This window comes from Choloepus didactylus, chromosome 6 (assembly GCF_015220235.1).
Source record: "Choloepus didactylus isolate mChoDid1 chromosome 6, mChoDid1.pri, whole genome shotgun sequence".
NCBI lineage: Eukaryota > Metazoa > Chordata > Mammalia > Pilosa > Megalonychidae > Choloepus > Choloepus didactylus.
In genome coordinates, this window is record NC_051312.1 from 136,556,858 (window position 1) to 136,576,739 (window position 19,882).

The 19,882-nt window shown below is 47.2% G+C and overlaps 1 protein-coding gene across 2 annotated transcripts in view; it reads left to right on the top strand.

The window, feature by feature from the left end:
• The window catches only part of GRIK4 (glutamate ionotropic receptor kainate type subunit 4), a 441,993-nt gene that overhangs the window by 393,824 nt on the left and 28,287 nt on the right, over window positions 1–19,882 (top strand). For both annotated transcript variants that reach the window (XM_037841751.1, XM_037841749.1), the window contains 2 exons: window positions 7,161–7,274; window positions 17,287–17,396. In XM_037841751.1, the coding sequence (XP_037697679.1) occupies window positions 7,161–7,274; window positions 17,287–17,396 (224 nt within the window). The remainder of the gene's footprint in view (window positions 1–7,160; window positions 7,275–17,286; window positions 17,397–19,882) is intronic.

A 19,882-nucleotide genomic window follows, 5' to 3' on the forward strand; every position in this document is an offset into this window, starting at 1 on the left:
CCCACTACAGACCAGACACTGGGCTACATGTGTTTTGTGTATTATCTCATGTATCCTCACAGCAACCCTAAGTTGGCAGTTATTATCCCATTTTACAGATGAGAAAAGTGAGCCCGGAGAAGTTATGAAACCCACCCAAGTTCACACGGTTAGTAACTGGCAGGACCAGCGTTTGAACCCAGTTTGTTTTGGTATTAACGAGGCAGGGTAATAGAGCCACAAGGCAGAGCGGGTGGGGACAGGGTGTGTCCTGGACACTGGCCTCATTCAGGAGCACCTGGCAGGGGCTGGAGGGGGGCCGGCTAGGAGGTCAAGGACTGAAAAGCATCCCTTAGACTTTGTAACACAGAGGTCATTGCTGGTCTCAGCTGGAGTGAGATAGATGGAGTGGTGGGTGGAGACCATAGTGCCCTCAGTGGAAAGTTTAAATGGCAAGGAAACAGGTAACACATGAGGCTGGCTCTTTCTTGCCCCTCTTTAATTTGTTTTTCCTTCACTGGAGCCAGTTGGATTCTTTGCAGGATGAGAATGCAGTCTCTGAAGCCAACTGCCTGGGTCAGAATCCTGACTCTGCTACTTACTTGCTGTGCAACCTTGGGCAAATGACTTGACCTCTTTGTGCCTTGGTTTCCTTGTCTATAAAATGGGGATGACAATAGTAACCTACCTCATAGGGTGCTGGTGAGTGCTGAGTGAGACAATACCTGGAAAGTGCTTAGTACACAGGAAATGCTATAGGACTAGCCATACTGTCATTACAAATCTGACCCTATGGACCACTCCCTGCTTAAAATACTTCAGGGCCTTCCAACTGCATTTTCCATCCCTGCTGCCTCTCCAGCCTCATCTTACCATCCACTCTGGCCGTCTTTCAGCCCTGGGATGCCCCAAGCTCCCTCCTGCCTCAGGGCCTTTCCACACGCTGTCCCTTCCACCTGCAGGCCTTCTCACAGGTATCCTGTTCAGGTAACTGAATTCACCTTGGGAAGCCCTTGTGGCCCTCCCAGACTCTGCCAAACCCCCTTCTCTCTCTTCTCATGGTGCTACAGATGACTCCCTTATAACACGTATCTCGGTTGTAACTTTACAATGTTGTTTTTGACAATCTGATAAATGTCTGCCTCTTCCACTGGACTGGGAGCTTTGTCGACAGGACTGTGCTTGCTTATTCACCACTGATTCGTAACACCTTGCACTATGCCTGACACAGGTGGAGAAAAAATAAAGAGCAGTGAATGAAGGCTGAGCAAGCAGAGTGTAGCATTAAAGAGGAGGGGATGGCAATGGCCAGGCAGGGCCAGTGGGTTCTGCAGGCAAACTCTGCCCACCCTGAGATTCCACACTCAGGGCAGAACTCATGACCTCCACGGCCCCATGTCATTCTAGGCCCGGATTCCCGGGCAGAGCCAAACCAGCCTGATCCCTCCCAGAAAGTCCCAGGCTTGCCGGACTCAGAGCACCCTCTTATCTGGGTATTTAGAGATAATGCCAGCCTCCATTGCACAGCTGCAGGCCTGGCCTTGCTTGGCATTCAGTAAGGCTTTACAATATACAGGGGATCTCCAGAGACAATTACCTTGGAATGAAGGTTTCCAGGATTTCTTAGAACAACATTATTCTGTTGTGGCATTTTCTCATTCCAACTGTATCCTCCCAAAGCTTTCCAGAGTTAAATAATGCAATTACAGAGTTAAATAAATGACAGCAAAGAATGTGTGGCACCACCAGGTTTGGGCAGCAGGTGAAAGAAGATCTGTGCAGATGTGCCTTGCAATGGAGTTGAAAGCTGCTAGCATGGAAGGGCCAGCTGGCCTCCCCAGGGACAGGACGCTAGGGGCTGGGGGGTGGGTGGGCAGGGGGTGTCAGTGGAAAAAAGCTAGAGAATAAAGATCTGGAAGCTGATCAGAGGCAGTATGATGGATCTGAGAATTCAAAGAGAGCTGGGGAGGTCATTTAATCAGCAGTCCCTGCAGGAGAATCATGTAACAGGATGAGACCGTGAAGATTGACCGGTTTTCCAAGCTAGGTGTCAGTTTTTCCCCCTAGAGTTTTGCAAGTGATGAGACAAAGTGAGGCCTGGGAGGGTCCCCACATGGGTCTGCAGAGATGGACATTCACACAGGGAAGCATATTGCATCCACATAGCTGGGAAAGGCTACCAGAGGCCAAGTGTCCAGGGGCCTCAGTGAGCAGTCAGCTCACACATAGGTGGAACAGGCCTGCCTGCCACAAACACTCTTACAACTCACTGTTGGTTGAGGTATCTTCTCCAGAGGCCCTTGTGGAGATTATCCTCAAGTCCAGCATTATCACCGCCATTGCCAACGTCCTAATAACAGATATTTACTGGGAACTTACTTGGAGCCAAGCCCATGCTCAGCATTGCAGACATTGTCTCGTTCATCTCAATAATTGTAGGAGGTGGGTACTGTTTTCCTCCATTTTACATATGGGGAAACTGAGGCTTAAAACAGTTCAATGACTTGCCCAAGGTCACACAGCAAGTAAGTGACAGAGTCCAGACAGGTCTGTCCCAGTCACCCACTCTGTTGTCTTAACAGCCTCTTATTTGTGTGCAGCACTCTACAGTTACTAAAGCTCTTCCGCGTTCACCATCTCTCCTGACCCTCACAAAATACCGTCAGGAAGGCATTGCCCTGATTTAAAGCTGAGAAAAGGAGGCCCAGAGAGGTTCAGTGAGCTGCCCAAGGCCATATGGGTAGCAAGAGGCAGAGCCAGCAACTCCAACTGCTATTTGCCACGCTCTCCCAATCCCTCATTGCCTCAGCTGCTGGGTAGAGAGAGGAAGGAGCCAAGGCAGCTGGGAATCCATTTAATGGAGCTGAACCACTGCTGAGGGGAAAGGGGAGAGTTTTGCTCCAAAACGGGGGCAGCAGCTGTTTCAAAGAGGAGGGGAGGTAGATGGAAGAAGGCACCCATCCAGGGCCGGGTGCTGCTGGCGAACCCTTCCTTGTGCAGTCCTCGGGGAAGCTCAGGGTGGGTGCAGCAGGTTTGCTAAGAAAGCAGGCAAAGCACCCTGCTGCAAACACGCTCTCTCCTGCTTCATGCCAGCCAGGGCTGGTCCCAGGAGAAGAGCAGCAGCGGCACAGAGCCTTCGGACTTTGATGGTGGTGGTGGCAGTCTCAGGACCCCTGTTAAACTCCACAGGGCCAGTGACAGTATGTTTTGGAAGTGCCTCCAGGCTGGCTCCAGCCTGCCCTCCCATTGTGAGTTCCTCTGACATCCAGGAGATAAAAGAGGGGATCTCTCAGAGGCAGAACACAAAGCTTTTCAAAGAGCAGTTTCCCATCCAAAGTGGGGAGAGGCAAGAGATCTTTCTCTGAGAGGGAGTTTTATTTATCCACACCTATGGGCATACACACACACACACACACACACACACACACACACACACACCGTGACCAGCGATGCCGTGACGCAGGTGGAGATTCCCCCCAGTTCCCTTTCTAAGCCTTCTGCTCTTCCGACAGACCAGAAGCTGCCTCTGCTTGGGAAACCTCTGGTTTCCCACATGCCCTGGGTTATATGTCTAAACCTTCTCTCCCCAGATGGCGGTGTGCTTTCCTGCCCTTTCTAGGTCCCCCAGCCCGGGATGCCTATCAGCAGCTGCTCTTTGCCGACTGGTCTGGGAACAGGTTTTGTACACGGAGCTCATTCTCCTCCACAACTCCGTGACATTCATTTCTGCGGACCACCCCCATCTTTATGAGCAAAGTGGGGGTCCATTAAGTCTCTTCCAACCAAGCAAATCAAAGCATGGGGTTTTAGAGCTAGAAAAAGAGCTTAGAGAGCATCTAGTAAAACACTTTCCTCTTACAGCTGAGGAAACTAAGGCACCGAGAGGGCACCATATCGCCCAAGGTCACAGGGTGAATTTGGAGCACAACCGCAACTAGAGCCAGGCCTTTTGATGTCCTGTTCGCTGAAGCACACGGCCCTGCCCTCCTCCACCCATCCCCCAGCCCCCGCAATGTCCAGAGATGCAAAGGGCTCAGATGGAGCTGTCGTGGCGGCCACACTTCCCTCTGCCTCCCCTGCTAGCACTTCCTGGCCTTCCTGCAATCCCAGCCTGCTTTCGTTGTTAGTTCAGTCTCATGGCACATTATCTCCTTATCTGAAGAGCACTTGATAGCATAATGTCTTTTTAACTAAGGTAAAATAAAATGAATGCACGTCTTTTGGAATAATTCAATCCCACAAGATTGTTGGTTATACCCCAGGGTGCAGTGAAGCCAAGGTGGATAATTATTGTTTTGCACCGAGTCAATTAAATGTAAAACGCAACCACCACAAAACCTCCAAATTTTCTCTGTGCTTGGCACTGCCCTCTTACCATCTCAATCTTCCTTTTCGCCTCCCCTGCCCCGAACTTACTCTTGACCGGGGAGGAAAGAAGGAGGGACGGGGGCCATGACTCTGCAAGGTTTGGCACAAAGCGGGTGTTTTGTGTTTCTGTTCGGCCCAGCTTGGGGATGTGTCTGTTTGTGAACAGGCAGAAGTGCCCTGTCTGAGCTTAGGGCAAACACTGTCTGTACTTGGGGTCAGTCTCTGTCACTCAAGAAATGCCCTAATCTGGGGGACAGACTGTTTCCAGCCTTCTCTCCTAATGGAATTGTTTTACCATTATGTCATGGTTGGCCAACTTTGTAAACTTTCTAAACCATTTCCAAATTTTAATCCAAATGTTGCTCTTTCTGGAAGGGAGCTGGGTGTGGGGAAAAGAAACTTGGAGACAGAGATGCTTACTTTGGTTAATGGAGTTGTGGGGTTTTTTTGTTTGTATTTTTTTTTGTTTTTGTTTTTTGTGTTTTGTTTTGTTTTTTTCTTTTTGTTTTCAGTGAGCAGAGAGAAGACTGAACCATGTGTTTACCTCTTACCTATTTTATCAGTTTTAGTCTTCCGAGTCTTCACTTCAGTTCCTTCATTCCAACTCATTTAACTCTGGTTTCTTCCCCACAAGGCTTGGGCAGGGCTTGGCTGCCGCGTTGCCATAAACCTGTACACACGAGATTGATGTCGTGCCTGCTGGGTCTTTGTGGTTGGTTTCTGTTGCTTTACGCCTGTGCTAACGAGCTCTGAACTCGTCAGTGCCGCTGTCATTGAGGAGCTGAGGTTCTCCAAGTCCCAAGAAACCTTCCAAAGAGTCCCCAAAATGTAGGCACAAGCAATCTTCTATCAAACCCCACTCTCTAACCCAAGGGTTGATTTACTTGATCGCAGTAATCAACACTCTATCGGAGAAAGACAGAATGAGTACAATAAGTCATTTGTATTTTTCAATTTTATTAGAAATCTCTTACATCTGCAGTCTAGTTTCTTTTAAGCCTGGCCTCATTTTATAAGGCCCCGAGTTTATTAACCTGTGCTGGATCATGTGGCTGCCTTAACTGATTAAACATGAATTAGGAATGGAGAATTGGGATTGAGATGTAGAAGAAACTGACCTTTGCCAGTGGATTTATCCTTTTTATACATAAGCCATAAATTCCTTTGTGTGTAAAATGAGGGCTAGTGTGTCTGTCTCCCTACTTTCTTTGCAATGATTTACTAACAATCAAATTATATATATACATACACTCATTAGAGCTGATTGGCCTATTTGTAAACTGTAGATATTTTTTTTCTTATTCAATAGAAGTACTGGCTAGATGCTCTCCAATACACTCTTCAAATTTAATAAAGGTGATTTCAATGATTGGACTCCATCTTTCTCAAAGCAGACCAATAGGAAGTGGGCTTTTTTTGCACATGATGGATTTGAGCTAGATACAAGGAAGAACTTCCTGACAGGAGTATCGAGGAAGCCCGTAGCATCTTCTTTCTCAGCAGGGCTTACTGCAGAACATCTCTCAGCAGATGTGTCCACTTGAGGTGCAATTTGGAGGCAGAATAAAGAAGGAAAGCTCTTCATAACAGATTCTGGTTATTTTACATTTATTAAGGAGACCAGAGATGATGCTTATGTTTCTACTCATGGCACCAGTATTTTAACTTCAACAGCAACACAAGTGGCCAGTGAGGCAGGAGGCCTGAGTTCCAGTCCCAGCTTGGCAAGGACAAGCTTTGTGACATGGGGCTACTTGCTCAATTTCTTGCTCTCTGTTTCCTCACTGTGAGATAAATGGGGTTGTATTAAATTGTCTCTAATTTCTATGGTTTCATCACTTTTTTTTTTTTTTTTTTTTTTTTTTTGGCTTTTAACAAAGGGGATTTATTAGCTCACAAGTTACAATTGTAAGGCCATGAAAATTAAGGCATCAACAGGATGATACCTTCTCTGAAGAAAGGCTGCTGGCAATCTGGGACTCCTCTGTCACATGGACAGGCACATGGAGATGTCTGCTGGTCCTTCTGTCCCAGGTTTTGTTGCTTTCAGCCTCCAACTTCAGCAGCTTTCTCTCTGTTTCCTGTGTGTTCTCTCTTAGCTCCCCTGGGGGAATTTTCTCTAAACTTCTGTTTTTTTCTGTCTTTTATCCTCTTAAAAAGGCTCCAGTGGATTAAGACCCACCTTGTATGAGGTGGGTCACGTGTCAATTGAAACAACCTAATTAAAAGTTCCCAACTACAATAGGTCTACACGTGTAGAAGTGGATTCAAAAAAAATATGATCCTTTCTGGGGTACATACAGCCTCCAAACTACCACAGTGCTCAATATGTTAGCTATTGTTGTTCAGTTAATCACTTGTTTTTCATTGCAACTCCCCACCCAAAGCATCTTGTACACCACAGGCATTCAGTGAAGTTTTGTTGACTGAATAACTAACAAATGGAATAAATAACCAAATACTCAATATTGAGAGCCCGGGAGGCCTATCTGCCAGTTTTCCCCTCCCAGCTGCCTCTCCTGGGACATTTTGAAACTACCTCTGAGTTGTCAGGAAGGGATCTCCCTGCTTTTTTTAAATCCTAGGTGGATTCAGAGAGATTTGACCTCAAGTGAACATAAGTTATAGCTTCAATATCCATCTCCTTTCATGAGTGGGTATTGAAATCTGGGATATTCTAGGTCTGCTTAGAGTCGCTCTCAGAGCTGAGACATGAGCCCCGAGGAGTGACGGCTTCTGACCACAAGTCCCTGGGCCCCGGGCCCCATCTCACCTGGCCACCCCCACTGACAGGCTCTCTCTGCTCCTTTCAGAAAGCAGATCTGGCGGTGGCAGGCCTCACCATCACTGCAGAACGGGAGAAGGTGATTGATTTCTCTAAGCCATTCATGACTCTGGGAATTAGCATTCTTTACCGAGTTCATATGGTAAGAGACTTGTTTTATAAGCATTTATGCCATTCAAGTTATTTGCATGCAAACACTGAGTTATATGGTAATAATGAATGACTCATGGAAATATTTAGATTTCAAGACTTAAATGCGAATGTGTTGGGCTATATTTCCCCCCATCAGCTGGGTGCACTTGCAAACAGGAGGGTTGGAAGAGTCGCACTTGTGGGCTTGTCAGTAAGGGGATGTCTCCAAGAGGGATTGGTCAACACCTGGGGCATAGCATGTGGATGACCGGTCCGTCAGTCACTCTGCTTACTCCTTGGGAATGGGGCCCACAACCCAGCCGGGTCACACTGGCATTCTCAAGGACTTTCCAATTCCCAGGTCCACCTCTGTCCACTCTGGGCATCGCATCTGGTGATGGAACGTAGAATCCTGCCTTTCTTGGTAATCTGTACTGGTGAATAAAGAGCAGATAATCTAATGCCACTTATACCTGGCCAGTCCCCTCTTCTGCTCCCTTAAGAAAAAAAAAGACTTCACTTGTGTTAGGCTTGGCCAGAGTGAGTGTCAAAATAAGTTTATGAGAACACACCAATGGGCAGCCAAGGGTGGGCGTGACTCCAGAGTGTACTGAATAGTGGGGGCAGTAACTGTACCTCACCTACAAAGTGGATAATCATTACGTTGCCAGCAAATAGTCAGCTTTACCAAATTGACCTTACTGAAGCTTTCATTCAGACTGGCTGCAGGTGCACAGCCATGATATGGATTTCTCCAATGCTCTAGTCATTTTCGGTGCCCAGGGTCCAGCTGCCATGGCATATTCCAGTGCACAGCGTGTAGCACAAAGCTGCCCATCGAGTCCTGGACCCAGGAGGTCACCCTGCATGCCTGCTGAGGAAGCTTGTCCCAGTTTCGTTTCCAAAATAAGAATGACACAACCCACACCCTGGGTGCCCGGTAGAGCATCTGACACACAGGAGGTGCCCCATGAATGGGCGCTGTCTTGTCATCATAGAAAGGGGGAGGGGAGGTCAGCTGAAAGGGAGCCAAAGGTCAGCCGGGGAGAGAACAATCCTGAATTGATGAGACCCAGCCAGAGAGCACAAGTCTGAGATGAACTTTGCTGTATCAGAAACAAAGGAGGCACTAGCAGGAGCAGTTGATGCTAAAGGGTAGCCTGCTCGAGTCCACCAAGAGATCCTCAATTTAAAATGATGCAGAAAAGCTATCTCTAATATTACAGAGTTAAGTTAATGAAATTCAAGTTAAATACTGGGTGTTTATTGTTATTATTAAAATATGAATTTTCTCTAATTGATAATTATTTTGAACCAAAATGTGGTTAATTTAATGTCATCCGCAATCTACGAGGACCTAGAATCTCTACCTTAGTTCTACATCCGTGATGTCACTCTACTGATGAGTGGTTGTTATCAAAATGTGAGCATCTGGTGGCAATCAAACCTGTTTGAAATAATTACCCCAAAGTGTAAGTGCCTAGTTAAGAATTATTGCAAAACCCTCAAAAATAATGAGTGATGAAAAGTGTATCTCTGCAGTCTAAAGATAACCAGAAATAATATGTGAATTCCCAGCCATCTAAGATTCTCTAGGCTTTTTCATGAACACGTACCAGCAAGGGTTGTTTATGGATAGTTTCTTTCTCCCAGGCATGGGAGTGTAAACTCTGTTTCTGCTCAGATATCCCTAGGACCAAAATAAGAAGAAATTTTGCTCTTTTTACCACCTACTCGCTGCCACTCAGGAGGCTGGCTAAGGATTCTGGCTTCAGCATTTCTTTCTGTTGATCCCAACTGCTTTGGGAAACTCTCTGGGTTCCTAGCATCCAAGCCACTAGTTTCTCCTGGTGCACTTCCTGCCTCCTGATCAATCCCTTCTCTACATCTCTCTCTGTTGATCTCTCCTGTCCCCCAATTCACTCCTCCCTTCCTCCCCCAACCCAAATGTCCTCATTCTATTCTCCTTCTACCTATTCTCTCTCAGGGTAATATCACCCACCCCCAAATCTGAAAATCTAACCCTGGCCTCTCCCCTGAACTCCAGAAGTGTATCTCTAAAACAACACTAGCATCTCCACCTGGACCTCTCAAGGCACCTCAAAAATGGAGCCTAAAACTCCATTCAGTGCATTTCTTGCTCAGACTTGCTCTTCTTCCTCCCCTCTCAGGGCTCCAGTAGCCTGAGTTGTCCTTAACATTTTTTTACCTGGCATGTTCAGTTGGTCCTCTCACCTCTCAAATGGTTTTCAGCTATACTGTCTTTCCTGACTTCTGCTAACCTGAACTATGGCCATTCCAGCAGCCTGGGTGCTCCTTGAGGGCAGGACTGTTTCTTATTCATTATCCTACCACCATCAGAGGACCACACCCATTATAAGCATTCAGTAAGCAGCATTACAGAAAAAATTATGGACTCTGGAGTCATGCCACTGCTTTTATTCCCAGATTTGACGTTCATTAGCTGCATGATACACACATCTCAGTTTCTTCACCTGTAAAAATGGGTTGTCAAGTGAATTAAATGAGAATGCATATGTAAGGCATTTACAACAGTGCCTGGCATATTATATGCACAATAAATGGATATGAATTGCTCCCTGTCCACCCTATCCTCCACATGGCAGCCTGAGTTATTTTTAATACAAATGTAGTCATGTCAGCCTCCTACTTAAAATCATTCACTGGCTGCCCATCACTTAAAAGAAACAGTTTAACCTTCTTAGCATGGAGAATAAAGTCATCTCTCCCACCCCATTTCCAGGTCTTTGCCTGTAGGCTCCTTCACCCCATTTTGCTCACTTCGTTCCCACCAGGTCCATCTCCTCCTGCCTCCTCGTCTAGGTTTCATCTTGCCTCTCCATTTTCTAACTCTTCCCTGGCCTTCAATACCCAGCTCAAATGGCACTTGTTCATCAATGTGACTCCACTAGATGGAGCCGATTGCTTCCTTCTCTGAGCCACTCTCCTCTGCCTATATCTCTATTATAGCACTCTTATGCTGTATTACATTACTCTTTGTCTATCTCTTCCCCAGTAGACCTTAGTGGGAGACACATTGAGGAGATGGTACCTTTTTGGGAGACCATAAATATTAATGACATAATATTTGTTATGGGAAATGTGGTTATCCTAAACACAAAGTATTTACATAATAATAAAGGAAGACAGTAGAAAGGGTGGAAAGAAGGGAAGAACAGAGGGAAGAAAGAAGGATGGACGGACCATGGATCCAGTGATCCTGTGGGCAGTGAGCACCTTCTTTCCTTTGTGGCTCCTGGTTGGGCATCACTGAGCCTCAGGGGCCCTGCAGGGCCAGGATTCCAGGAAGGATGAGTGACCTACATAGGTTATTTTTCTGTTTCTGGATTTTACCCCATTGGTCCTGTGAACAAAAAGATATGGGAGGCAATCTCCTCTGGCCTGGCTCATTGTTCTCTCCCTCCTGGATGCCTGCATATCCCACATAGAACACAGAACCCACCTGAGAAGGTATCAGAAGCCCCAGGTGGGCCAAGATGAGCTTTCAGGGCATACAGAGAAGGCCCAGCCCAGTGGCCGCCTTGAGAATCTGGGGTGTCCGCTGGCACTCAAAGGGTGGAAGTCAAGTGATAGGACATCTGAAATTCAAGACTCGCTTGATTTCTCTGGGCTATATGCTCATTTCCTCTTTTTGCAGTTGGCATGGCAGTATAACTCTAAAGGCATTTTGCAGTGGAGAGTTTTATGGTGTTGATGCAGTGAGCTCTCCAATATCTGTGTGAATGGAGGGGAGAGTGGTAGGGGAAAACAAGAGTGATTATATATGATATTAGAGTATATGTTTTCTTTCTTTTCCCCTCTGCGGAATTTCCTTTCTTCCGTCCTTCCTTCCTCCCTTCCTCCCTTCCTCCCTCCCTCCCTCCCTCTCTTTCTTTATTTCTTTTTCTTTTTCTTTCTTTTCCTGTAGCAGTAATTTATATAATGATGTTTTGCTCAAGCTAATATTAGTAAATTTGTATTCTTCAAGCACACACTGACTGGGATTAAACACTTAGCGCCTGTAATTCCAAATGGATAATCCATGTCAAAAAGAATTCAGTGTTGATGTATTCAAGGAGGTTCGGTGTTTGTCCCAGATATTTGCATGTTAACCAACATCTGTCTGGCATCTCTTAATTTATGGAACATTTTCACAGACAGTCTCTTGTTTAATTAACATAGCAATCCCCTGAGGCAGGTAGTATGATTCCCATTTTACAAGGAGGATTGTGAGATTCAATGAGACCTGTCAGTGTAGTGGAAATAGGAAGGTCAGTGCAGTGGTGGTGGTGGGAGCTGAAGCCAGGTCTTCTGTCTCCAAATCCCACACATGTCCAGCCACTGACCTGTATGATATAGTAGGTGCATTTCTCATAGTGTCAAAGGTATGTGTCAGATGATCTTTCAAGATCCTTTGGGATCTGACGACACTATTTCTGATTTCATATAGGGTCCAAAGCCAGCCAGAGCATCTGAGACTCCTTTGAAAATGTGAGCTTACCATTTGTTCCCTAGAACCTCCTGCTCCATCGTTAGTTAACAAATGGGAAAGTTTTGTACTCTGTCCTTTTTCTCTTCTCAACTCTCACCTAGGGCCTTATATCTCAAAAAAAAAAAAAAAAAAAAAAAAAAAATTAAAAAAAAAAAGGAAAAGCAGACAGTGATTAAAAAGTGAGAGAGAAATCAATGCCACCATTAAATTAATGCATGGCGTTTGCTGGATATATTACCCATTTCTCAAGAAGGTTTGTTTCATATCAGAAAGACTGTCTGGGAAAATGGAGAACAATGCTAAGCAAACCAGTGAATCATTTCTAATACTTCTTAATACTCTTATAAGAAAATGGAAAATGAATAGAGTTCTATTCCACAAAGCTAAGTAACATGATAGCCCATATAATGGAAATATGGGTCCCTGAATGTATAATCACTCTAATACTAGTAATTTATTGAGTGCTTCTCTCCCAAGAATCTCAAGTTATTTTATTAACATTATATTAATAATTCTCACATTCCACTTTCATGTTGACTGTGATGCTCCATTATATGAAAGAAGAAAATGGCACCCAGAGAAGTTGAATGGCTTGCTTAGGATCACTGAACAAGTCAATGTCAGTGCCAGGATTCAAACTTAAGTCTCCTCATACCAGATTTCCAACCAGCAAAGTGAAAGTAGATAAACTAGCATCTGAGTTATTTAGTTAAAAAAAATTTTTTTTTTAAAAACCCATCTGAGCGTTTCTTGTGAAGAGGGATTAATAGCTTATTTCTTTCTTGCCCTTGGAGTCAGAGGTGTGATGCACATGTTGGGCCAAAACATCAGCAAGACAATCCACAGCAGACAGACTGAGGGAGGCTCTCCATGGGTTCCTGGGGTGGGACAAGAAGAATTCAGCTCCTTCTCCCTCACCCAGAAGGAGCCACGGAGACTGTGTTCTCTTATCTCTTCCTCCCCAGAGAGTATTTTATTGACTGTTCATCCCTGCTGGGAGTGGAATATATAACAAGGAACTTCTCTATAAACCATCATTTGGTTCCAGAGACTGGCAAAAACACAGGGAGGACATGATGAGTGCAGACTTTGTCAGAGGCTCTGCTGGGGAGAGGATGGGTTAGAAGGGAATGAAGAGAGCTGACATGGTAGCTTATGTGTGGGAAATGGTGGCTGGGTACAGAGCCTCACACAGACACTAAGGACCTGCCACACATCTCCCCCACTCTGTCTGTGGCCTCTGTGGGAAGGGTGAGGTGGAACTGGCTTCCAGAAGCTGGAATCACCTGTTTCTAAGAGCCATGCTTCCAGAAGAGAGCCTGGCAGTGCCCTAATTGCTTCCCTGGAGAGCCTGAGGGAAACCTCATGATTCACCTATTACAATCCACACAAACTCCAGGATTTATGAAAAGTGGCTTTAGCCAGATGGCATTTTCTCCCCAAGCATTTTTAACATGTGTCACCATAGGACAGAGAATAGTATTTCTTTTCCATTGAGGGAGGCATCAGTATAAAAGGAAGTTCCCTTCTTTGTCATGTACCACCTTCCCCTCTCCCTGTGACTCATTGTGACCATTAGACAGAGGTGGAGCACACACGTATGTAGCCCTTGCTATGTGCTAAGCTCTGTCCTCGCCCTTTCCGTGCATTAACTCAGTCCTCAAAACAACCCCAGTATTATCCCCATGCTACAAAAGGGAAAACTGAAGCCCAGAGAGGCTAAGTAACTTGCCCAGGTTCTCTCAACTTGGAAGTGGTAGAGCAAGGATTAAATCCTGGGGAGTCTGGCTCCAGAGTCTGTGTTTTGATTCACTCCCCTGCCCTGCCTTGCCTGGCTCTAGTGTCCTCGTGCATTCGGCTCTGGACTCTAGGACAGCAACTGCATTCTTACTATGTTATTTCCTCCAGTACACACAGAATGAAGTATCAGTGAATTAGTTCAAGGGACCTCAACCCCCCAGGAATGTGGTAGTCGATGACCAGCCCTTTGGGCCTCCCCCACTATCTCACATGTTCAGTCTGAAACACGGTCCAAAGTCAAGAGAACCAGTTCTAATTTTGGTGCCATCTAATTTTCAATTCCATCTGCAATGTTTTGACCTGTCCTAGACATTTGGGGCATAGAATATATATGCCCATTATCCACCTTCACCAGGAAAAAACTGGCTCAACTTACAGTTAACAGAGACTTACATAAATAAATACAGATGCGTATAAGTACAACAGACTCACAATAAATGATAATGAGTGTAAATAAATGATGTTTAAAAGTACTTTAAGGGGGTAAGAAAAAGGAGGTTGGGATTCTGCTGGCACCGGGGAGGAGGCATGGGATTAATTAGGGAGTTTATTAGAGCAAGTTACAAAGATAGAAAGGAGAGGAAGACATGGTACAGCTGCCATTTGAATGAGGGAGACCGTGGCATGCCTATGGCACAGCTTGACGAATGCATGCCAGTGAAACTGAAGCCATGACAAATGGTTCAAGTGAGGCACTTCACCTTCCTGGGTCTCAGTTTTTCCATCTGTCAATACGGAGAACCAGGAATTGAAATCAAGAGAACATAGTGAAGTACTTTGATTTCTTTAGAAGAAAAGCATCACAACCATATATCCCTTGGGTTAAAGAAAATCTATTATTTGTAAGAAATACCTGTGGCATATGTCACCTGATCTGCCGCAAGCTCCGGTGACTCAGATGTCTTTTGCGAAGGAAGCGATCGAAAGAGTCTGCATAGAAAAAATGGTAGGCATTCGGAGTCTTGCGAGTCACGTAATTCTCTTTGGCATCATATGAACAGCTTGGGCTCAGACCCAATCCAAGGCTGTATAAGCCGAGACCAAAATTTCAAATGACTGCCCATTCTTTGCATCCTCTGGTTGGCATCAATCACAAGTGGAATCAGTTGTTGCCTTGCCAACATGACTGATAGGTTTCCAGCAGAGCTGTGTTTATGTCTTGGTCCTTGTTTGTGTGATGTTCTGTGTTTTATAACTTGAGTCTCCAAGAATTTTTCCCATGACTGTGCATCATTCTCTATCACCCATAACCAAACATGGCAGGTCTAAATAGTACTGTCATTTTCCTCAATTTCATTTATTGTGATATAATCAGGTGTAGATTTCTGACATTGAGCGTCTGATGGGGTTTCAGATTCAGAAAGCAACAAAAAAAGATTTTTTTTCTCCTGGATATCTGTCAACTGAGAGACAGAGTAAAGCCATCACAAGTGATAGAGTATGTAGGATGCATGTACATTTTCCTGGGGAAACTTCGGGGTGAAGAAGGATCCCGGGAATGGACCAACCCAGTGGCTTCTGTTGCAAAGGGTGTGTAGGCACAGATGGCTCCTTCGTCCCTTCCCAGAGTCTATGTATGCTTCTGCAATCTCTGTCTTCCATCTTGGGTCTGCCACTGGCTCTTAGGACAATGAAGAAAATAAGGACAACCTGTGGTAGGCATGGAAATGACTAACTCTGGAGCTCATGAGTTCTTTGCTCCCTTTTAGAGAATTTACGTAGTAATGGGACCAGATGTGCTCCAATGGTCTTCCCCACATTCCTCTCCTGTTCCCTTCCCTCTGATACAGGGCTTCATCCCCCGAGTTGTTTCATTTTCCCAGTGGAGTCAGCTGCATGTTGTATGCAGCAGACAAAGCATGGATGCACTATGAGGCAGAGAACTTGTGATTGCTATCAAAGGGCAGCTCCCTGGTGTAAGCCACATTGGGAAAGAAAAGCTGTTTCAAACAGACAGTCCTAAAAGTCACTGTCACACAGCTGAAGGGCCACGAGGCCAAGAACAGCTGCCTCGTTGGTGGAGGATGAGTTATCAGCTTTCTCTCTGTGTACCTGTGGGATGGCTGTGCCCAAATGGTTCCAGAATGTGCCTCCTGATGCCAAAGCTGGGTCCCACAGAAGGGATGGATAACCCCCAGAAGAGAAGCTGAAAATTACCCACGATTGCTGCTATGCAAATGCAGCAGGACCTTGCAGGCTGTCTCCCTCCCACCTGCCTCGGACGCAGCAGTGTGAACCACTATTGTGTTTCTCGGCATTTCTCAGTGGCCTAGCAGCCCATGGATAACAAAAGCTGGTTGAGTTTAGCTGAGTTTTGGCATAGGTCGCTTCCCTGGCTGTTTCTGTGGACCCTAGTGTAAAAATGACAGATCTTGATATAGAAATGGATCATGATGGCAGGTTGTGCAGTGACCAATAGAATCTTGAGCTTGAAAGTTTACATGTTCATAGAACCTCTGAGCCTAACACTGATTTTCAGTTCTACTCTTGGAACTTCCCAGACTCCTGGAATCATGGAATCATAGCATATTCAGTTTAGAATGGTCCTTGGGGAGCACTGAGTCCAGTGGTTTCCTAGTGAATGAAAGATCAAGCCTGGTGCAAGATGAAAGTAGCAGCAGGGAGCTGGAAGGAACGTGCTCTGTTTACAGTGGGAAGCACCTCTTAGTTCCAACCACTTAGTGGCCATGTGGGAATTCAGGCTCAGTGTTACTAAATCACTCCATTAAAAAAAAAAAAAAAAAGCCAGAGATCTGGATTTTTATGTGAAACTCCACAACCATTTAATTCTGGCAACTGATACCTAATGTTCAAACACTGCAGGATAAACAAGACAAATCTGCATACTGTCTCTGGTCCACGGGCCACCAGTGTGTGAACTCGGATCTGGTCTAGCTCCAACGGAGGTCAGAGAAGAGTGTGGACTCATCCGAGAGCACACAGCTCAAGGCTGCAAGCAGATGACTTAACCCCTTCCTTCCCATCCCATCTTTCTTTCCTGCTGAGAAGGGGTGGGAGCTTGGCTTCCAGAGTTTCTGTTTCTGGCTCCATACTCTGGCTCACATGACCAACTGGAGCACATCCCTGGGCTTGGGGCAAGCCTTGTGTTCCTATTGTCTCCTGGTGCAAGCCCTGTACTGTGTGTGTATGTGCATGTGTATGTTAGGAAATGTGTGTGTGTGTGTGTGTGTCCCAGCCCTTTGACGTGCAAACTGTGTAACCTTGGACTTGTCTTGTGATTGCCCTGGGCTTTGGTTTCTTCATCAGTAAAATGACAGTGATAATCCACGCCTCCCAAGATTGCCTTGAGTGTTACATGAGAAGGTCTCAGTGTACAAGATCACCCTGCAGGCTAAACACCAGAGATGCCTGTTCAGTTAGGATCCTCTTGAGAAAGAGACCACTCACGCCACCCCCAGGGGCACTGAGGCTGTTCTACTTTCCCAGCTCATAGCCTCCTTCATCCCAGGAAGTGATGAACCCACCCTGTTCTTTCATTTTACCTGCTGAAGTCGGGGCTGGGTCAGTGTTTCGGAGTGACCCCCTTTGCGCCTTCAGCCCCAGCAGCATTTAAACCAGTTACCCAAAATCTGCAGAGAAATGAACTCTGGGGCCAAACCCACACTCACCATCCCCTCTGCCCTGCCCTGCCCAAGGGCCATTTTAACTGAATGTGTATGGTGAATCTTGTTTTTATCTCCATTTCCAGGGACGCAAGCCCGGCTATTTCTCCTTCCTGGACCCATTTTCTCCAGGCGTCTGGCTCTTCATGCTTCTGGCCTACCTGGCGGTCAGCTGCGTCCTTTTCCTGGTGGCTAGGTACTCGGTTCTCCCCTTTCCTGTCCTCGCACCGCCACCAAGCGGCCACCTCTGGGAATGGCCTGGGATGGGGAGCAGGGAGGAGGAGAAGGGCGGCTTGCTAAGACCTTGATGCCAAGTTAGAGGGATGGGAGAGGGTCTCAGGACCTGACCCTCTCTGCCCAGCTGTAAAGCTCATACCACCCTTCCACCATCTACATGCACATCCCCTAGCATGCACACAGTGGACAATGAGCTTGTCTGCATTTGCTTCTGCACCCCTCCTCTTTCCCCATCCCCTTCCCTGGTCCCCATACCCCCTGCCTGTGTAGGAGCCTCTGGAAGGAGAGGAGGGTGGCAGGAAGATGATGCTGATTAAATGCTGCTCATTTGCCTGCCCTGGCATCAGCTCTTGCTAGGATCTGCCACAAAGTGCTGAATGACACAAAACGGAGCCTGTGAATCTGAAGTGGAGGGACCAGAGGCTGCAGTGGCAGATGGGGGAAGAGGCCTCCTCTGCAGAGAGCCCAGATCTGCCTCTGAAAACACAGCTGCCCTGGTTGAATGGGAACCCTGGAGGGCAGCAGGCGGCAAGGGGGCAGGATGGAGAGAGAGGTGTTCACAAGTAGTGCTGAGTGACGTTTGCTGATGGTATTGAGTCCAGATCAGGGGTAGGGGGAATAAACCCACCCGCCTGCTTCTGGGAAACCAGGGACACCCAGGGGCCTGTGGAAGAACCTGAGTAGCATCCCCAGGCTGTGGCCTCCCAAGGATGTGTGCAGAGGGGGGTGTTGTCCCCCCTGAGCCAGTCTGCAGGAGAGCCAACTTACCCTCCAGGAGTGGTGCCAGCCCTCAAGGCTCCTAGCCCTCCCACCTAGACTCCTCTGCCCTGCTGGGCCCTCAGCTGGCTGTAGAGGAGCCCAGAAAAAGGCTGTTAGGTGGGAGCAGATCTGACGGAGACTCTATTCTAGCTCTCTCCTCTGGTGTGGGAGGAGGCCACTGACCCTACAGGATGCATTCCCGCCTCTGCAGTGAGGTTTTCCCTCCCAGCGTGTTTATTCAGCAGCTCCAGGTGGAGCCCACTCTCTCCGGTTGGGAGATGGAGCAGCAGCGTCCCAAACCCTGAGGGTCTGTGGGGTGCCTGACCCCAGGGACAGTGCTCAGCCTACCAAGGATCCACAGAGATCAAAGCCCAGATCAGAAAGCCATCCAGGGCCACCAAATCCAGCCCAACAAAGGAAGGTCTTGATCACAACCTGGTGGCCTCCCAAGACAGCAGGTGCTGAGCCTGGTTCTTGCGTCCCCCCTACCCTTCTTGAGCCAGAGGCATTACCACTGTCAAGTAGCTGTTATCAGTGATGTCTGGCAGGATGCATGGGAGCTAATGCGTCTGACACTTTCTCTCCACCTCAACTTGCTGTTTGTGCTGTTGCGAGGAAGCTGTCTGTCTGAGTTCGGGCTCTGGGGTCCGCTGCTCTGTAATCCACCCTTGCCCCTCTTTGGCTGAGGCCCTGTAAGTAGCATGCCACAGCTCTCGGGTGGCCCAGAGGTCCCCGAGAATGGTCTCAGGACTTGGTTACCAGCTCCACACATGCCAGCCCTACTTCAAACCAGCCCCTCTTCCCCACCCTCCACGCAGCAGTGTTAACAAACAGGATGTGCTAAAGGTCTGGGTGCTGCACTCCTGAGCCTGGAATGTTCTGACCTAAGGTAGTGGTTTTCAGACAGGGTTTCATGGAGCGTGCAGGTTCCAGGGAGGTTCCAGAGACTTCAGTGCAGTAAGAAGAGGCTGGGTTGCCAGCTCCAGTTTTATCTCATATATTATATTTATGGGTATGATTTTAGAGGGGGTGGGGGGAAGTTTGAAAACTGCTGATTTAAGGCACATGGGGAACTTAAAGAAAAAAAAAAAAAAGTATTTCCAGGTACCACCATCTTAGGATCTCGGGGTGAGGTCTGGGAATCTGCATCCTAGAGACTCCCAGGTTTGTCCTGGTTGTAGGCTCAGGAACCCCCAAGGTGAGGCAACACTAGGTAGCCAGTTTGTAGGGCACACAGGGAGAGAGGCATTCCCCCAGGACATGGTGCCAGTAATGACATGGCATCGGTGGAAATGTGGGTGAAGGAGCATTGGAGCAAGTGGGCTGAGTGAAGGAACTGAAAAGACCAGTGATGATGATAACACCCCGCCCCCCAGTGCACACCCGTGCATGGCCTCTCCTGTCAGAGCTGGAAGGCTTTGTGTGGGAGACGGGCACTGGGGCCGGGAACAGAGGGAAAGCGTGGGCTCAATGGGCAGTGGGAAGAAAGGGCTTCTCCGAGAGAAGCCAGCAGGGAGGCCACAGGAGACTGCGGGAGGGGGCCGGGACTGCCACGCCCTCCCCAGCCCTGTCTGCCCCCTCAGACTCATCAGGGGAGCTCTAAAAAATGCAGATGCCCAGGCCCTCCCCAGACAAATGAAATCAGAATCTCTGGGTGTGGAATCCAGGCTCCCCAGGGGAATTTGA